The sequence below is a fragment of the Cryptomeria japonica genome, chromosome 1 (genome assembly GCF_030272615.1).
Source record: "Cryptomeria japonica chromosome 1, Sugi_1.0, whole genome shotgun sequence".
Lineage (NCBI taxonomy): Eukaryota > Viridiplantae > Streptophyta > Pinopsida > Cupressales > Cupressaceae > Cryptomeria > Cryptomeria japonica.
Window position 1 is genome coordinate 295,977,749 of NC_081405.1, and position 5,647 is coordinate 295,983,395.

The 5,647-nt window shown below is 34.0% G+C and overlaps 1 protein-coding gene across 1 annotated transcript; it reads right to left on the reverse strand.

Annotated features, from left to right (window-relative positions):
* Window positions 1-2,772: 2,772 nt before the first annotated feature.
* Window positions 2,773-4,139, reverse strand: LOC131046446 (protein SAR DEFICIENT 4). The gene has a single exon (XM_057980196.2). The coding sequence runs from the start codon at window positions 3,997-3,999 to the stop codon at window positions 2,974-2,976; it is 1,026 nt and encodes a 341-aa protein (XP_057836179.1). The 5' UTR covers window positions 4,000-4,139; the 3' UTR covers window positions 2,773-2,973.
* Window positions 4,140-5,647: the final 1,508 nt, after the last annotated feature.

Genomic DNA, 5,647 nt, shown 5'->3' on the forward strand with positions numbered 1-5,647 from the left:
ACTATGGATTGAAAGGATTTTGACCTTGCTGAAGAGTAGTGAGAATTCACTTCCATGACATTCTTCCATTTCTTCGTGCTGTCTTTGCAATGCATCCTCTTATCATTTTTTTGGAAGATTTCTGATGTTGGCATCAAAGTTAATTTGTCTTGCATTTGTGGATGTGTAATAAGATATGATGAAGGATCATGACTCTTGCGCCCTAACTTCTTTTATTCAGACCTCGTATGCGTGGGCATGAAAACAAAGATGGAGTTCTAATACCACTATAATACGACTGGGAAATGATATTAAGTGCATATGCTCTACCATTCAAAAATGATACGAAGCACGTATGCTCTAATACTACTACTCCAAGGCCTAGGGAAAACCTAGTGGACAGCCCCAATTAAAAGGATTTGATGGGGTTATGTGGGAAAATGGTTTAAGTGTGATAGAGGTTCAGACTATGCAGAATATAAATAAACAGGAAAGCAAAGAAGAAAATTGTCAACATGTGTAAAATTGTAACAATAAAGTTGTATTATGCTGGTTTTATATTTGTGAGTACAAATGTGGGATGTCTATCTTCTCATCATTTTAATTGCAAATAATGGTTATGCACATTAATATACAAAGAGGTGAGAGGGAACACCAATTGAATCGAACCACTTCACAATTTTGGAAGTTGAGTTAGGCCTTATGATGTGCCATGTGGGTATTAAATAGGACTAGACTCCTAGTAACGAAACTGCAAGGGCTGTTAAAAAAGACATGAGATTTACAGTAAGATTTAGTGACCCAGATACTCCTGGACCAATTTATAAGTTAGTCACACATTGCGACAGATAAAGTCCCTATCTAAATCATATTTATTGTTTGTACCATCAGCATACATTTACACAGGAGTATATTGTGTATACCATTTCAGTTATTAAGCTATGCGAGGGCTTCGTTTTGCTTCTATAATATTTTGAAGAAAGAAACGTTGAGATAATCTCTGTTGGTGGTGAATGTAAGTTGTTGGTTTTGCAAGTGCTTGTAGAATATATGCTTTTCCAAGTAGAACATAGTAGGATTCAAGTAGCTCATTATTTTGTACCTAATTACATTCATTTTCTGTGGATGCCATTGATTGCAATGGTTACATATAAGAATAACGAGAAACCAGGTATATGGCTAGATAAGATTGCAGTTTTCTTCTGAACACTAAGGTGTGCTCATAATGATCCTTTCAAGGTCCGTCTTACGCAAATAGCTCCTCTCTCTCTGTTCTTTGTCTTTGTAAACAATGAAGTTAAGAACATGCTCTAATATGTAAATTGTTGTATCAGATGAAAGACATAACACTTGTGTTTTGCTTTAATTCAACATGTTACTCTAATAAGAAGTTTTGATTCACTTTACAAGTGATATATCTTTCATCTGATACACCAATTTGCATATTACAGCCAGGACCTCTATGAGAAGTCTCAGTTGACTATACATTCGGATAGATGAGAAAAGCTAAGTAGCAGAAGACATTGAGTTGGTCACCATTTTTCTGTTTTCCCATATTGTTATGGGAAATAAGTATCCTGGAAACATTTCCAATCAATTCAAGCTGTTCCCCTGCTTTTTTCAAGTGTATTTTTTTATTTTTTTTATTTTGTTGGTGTTAAGTGAGCATTGAGTGTGAGTGAAATTTTCCCATATTGGTATGAAAAAAAGTTTCCTAGAAACATTTCCAAGCAATTCAAGCTGTTTCACTGGTTTTGTCAAATTGATTATGCACAATTTTAAAACTGAGTACTTTTTGTTTGTTTGTGTGTGTGAGAGAGTACTGCATGTGAGTCTGAGCGCAGTGCGAGTGTGAGTGTGTGTTGGTGTCAAGCATGTATCCTCTTGCCATTGTATTGTCTTCGGCATAAATAATAAACCTAAGAATTGTTTGTAAGGCCATAATTTAAAAGCTGGCTACTCAAGAGTATTAACAAGGCAAACTAACATTATAGTGATTGATGAATACTCAAGAATTGGGATCTTTTCTACTTACTGAAAGTGACTGGCACCAAATTTATCACCTTGCAGACCAATATATTGACCGCATTTCCATTTAATGTAATAGCTGCACATTTTTTATAATTAATTTGATCAGCCAGGGCACCCAATTACATTGAGTTGCCTATAGGCTTGATATGTCAACATTTCTTTAAGTATTAATTTCTTTCCAATTTGCTGAACATGATTTTCATTTCAAATAACACCTTGCAGACAAAATTATTAAGGCAACAAATTCAGCTTAAAAAGCTATCTAGAAAGCTAGGATGGTACTTCTCACAGATATATTCACTCATTGCATGTGCCTTTACCTGGCATATCTATCAACCTTGTTCTACAACACTGAATGTTTTGTCCTTGTGCGGTGAAGCCATACAGCATTGAAGTTTTGTACGAACAAACAGCCCTGTTAAGATTGCTATAATTTCCTTGTGTTCATATTCCAATTACAGATGAATTCAATGACTATGGGCATCTGGATGGTATTTCTGGTTTGCACCATCAGCATGTATTTACACAGGAAAATATTGTGTGTAGCATTGCAGTTATTAGCTACATAAGGTCATTGCCATGCTCCTATAATAGCCTTTTTAAAAAGCCACCAGATAATTTCTGACAAATCTCTGTTGATTTTCTGAACCAATGCTTTTTAAGAGAAACAGGGTAGGATTCTGGTAGCTCACTGTTTTGTTGTTAATTATTTTTAGTTTCATTGGACATCATCAATAGCAATGTTTACACAACAAGAACAAGGATAAAACGTTGTGACAGAGAGAGTGTATTTAAAATAATGCTAGAAAATTATATAATCCATGACAGAATCCTAGCAATGGCTCCATGCAAAATGAACCACTTTCAGTAGACAAAATAGTAACTTTTATCCAGCCATAAAACTTCCACTTAAATTAGTCCAACATAAATCCTGTAACTGTCCTTGGTCGTTTATGCAGAATTTCAATCAGAAGTACACTGAACATGTTTTTCATATATGAGCTGGGCTGTAACAAGATCCACAGCTGCAGAACCCACCGACTTGAACACTGTAATCTCCTCTATTCCACTCCTTCCACCTTTCTCCCCTCTCGCAAGCTCTGCGAGAGTGCCCACAACATCTTGGGGCAGTATAACCCCTCTCCCAAAAGCCCCAACTAATTCGCCAGCTTCTTTCAAGGCAACTTCACAGTCTACAAAGATCCTAGCCCTTGCAAGAGCCTCATCATCACATTCCTTCATTGAAGGAGAAAAGGATCCCACTAGATCCAAGTGAGTCCCTGGTTTTAGGACTCCACCATGAACAAGCGGCAACTCAGAACAGGTGGCACAACTTATGACGTCTGCTTGCCCAACAATCTCATCTAGGTCAACCCCACGTTCAATTTCCACACCACTCCCCAATCTCCCACTAAGATTTTCAACCAGGGCTTGCGCTTTGGAAGGGCTCCTGTTCCAAATAATGACTTTTTTAAAAGTGGGTCTGACATAAAGATGAGCCCTGATCAAATAAGGGGCAAGTTGACCAGCACCCACCATAACAAGGACATGGGGTTCTTGCCTTGCGAGATAGGATGCAGCCAAGGCTGATATACATGATGTTCTCCAGTGGGTTATCTCTGTTCCATCTATGAATGCCAAAGGCCTTCCTGTGAATGAATCAGAGAGCATATAGGATGCATTTATACTGGGCATAGCAACTTGCGTATTATGAGGAAAAGAAGTCACAATCTTGACCCCTATGTATGGCGCCTGAGGGGATTGAGACCATGCAGGCATCAGAAGCAATGTACCAGGCGGAGAATTATTGTCATTATTTTCGCTGTTGATCCGAAAAGTTTGTCTTTCGGGGGAATGGATTGTTTTGTTTGAGAAAGCTGATTGCAGATGATGTATTAGAATTGCTTCAGAGAGCAGATTTCTTACCTGGTTTGAATCTATGATAATAAAATTCTGCTGGTGATGCCCATTCCTGGACTGTTCCTCCATGTTGGTCAGTTTTCATTCGCCTCCAACACTGTTTTTAGATTACACGAGCCATGGCCTTTCCCAAAGAATTCGGCACGGTATCCGCCCTTGTGTTCTTGTTAATATTCTCTTTTCTCTGGCTAGATAATTTACACAAACAATAAGTGGGAGTACTGTGTCCCTTGTTATTTTTATTTACCTATCTACTAGCATAGATATCTTACATTAGAAATGTAAGTGATATGAATTAGAAATATATTATTTTATTTTAAACTTATATTAAACATTTAATTTTTATTGTTTATTTTTTTATAATATAAATGTTTTATTTTAATTTCTAATTTTTTATTATTTATAAAATATATTTTTCAATTGAATTAATTATTCTTAATATCTACTAATATTTTTAAAAAATATTTATTTTACATTTTAGTTATGAAATGATAGATTAGTTTTTTTAAATATCTTTATTTTATTTTATTTTATATTTATATATCTATCTAAATTTTTTAATTTTGATGAGATATCTTGTTTTTTTTGTGGTGTTTATTTTGAAAATATTATGTTTATAATTAATATTAATATTTTGACATGTAAATGGTTGTCAAATTTAAGATAAAAGGTAAGAGTTTTTGTTAACACACTCATGCCGCTCCATCTAATATCCCTCACACTTGAACAAAAAAATATCATATTTTTATTTAAAATATAATTTATATGCAACCTAAATAATCTCAATACTTTTTGCTAACCATAAATATTTGTTCTCTCTAACTTTTATATCCAACGCAAGTAGATCAATAGTGGAAAACTATAAAAACAACACATTATTATTTAAAATACAACTTATATTCAAATTTAAAGGATCATAAAGAATCCTTCACATTGATTGTGGTCACATTCATATTTGTAATAGAACATACTATTAATATGAAATAGTCAAACACATATACATTTTTACTCTTATAGTTGTACACATAAGAATAGTATTTTTTCAACAAAGGTGTCAAAATCAAAGTCAGACTTCAATGGATAAAGAAGGGAATAAGGGGTCTAAATTTTTCTTTAACTATCTCAATTATAAACACAAAAAGGAGAGAATTGGTGGTATAATGGATGAAAAAGGATATCACACAAATAACACAAGAATTAATAGTTTGTTCGATAATTTTTTTGAAAAATTATTTAAAGACAAAGGTAATTATACAAAGATTTAGCAATGCCTGGAAGAAGATATCCAAGATTGTACTCCTAATAAAATGGATATAGGTTATAGTAGGTTCCTCGATTGTATACTCTCCTTGAAGGAAATTGAACAAGCTCTTTTCTCCATGAAATCTAATAAAAGCCTTGGTGTTTATGGTCTTTCTATTGAATTTTATCAAACTATGTGGAACCACATTATGATAGTTTTATATGTTTTACTTATAATCTCTTCAAAATGGTTCCATAGCCCCTAATATTAATAAAGACCTTTTCAGACTTATTCGTAAAGGGAAAAATGAGGAGACTATTTTAGGTTGAAGACTAATTACTTTACATAATACCTCATATAAAATCATTGCAAAAGTTGTTGCTATCAGGATTAAATGTATTGTGAGACTTGAGCAAACAAGATTTATAAAAGGGAGATATATACTTGATAATCTAATGTTGGCTTGGGAAACTA

What these genes read in the sequence shown, in the direction of transcription:
- LOC131046446 (XM_057980196.2), bottom strand. Translation starts at nt 3,999, where the DNA reads ATGGAGGAACAGTCCAGGAATGGGCATCACCAGCAGAATTTTATTATC.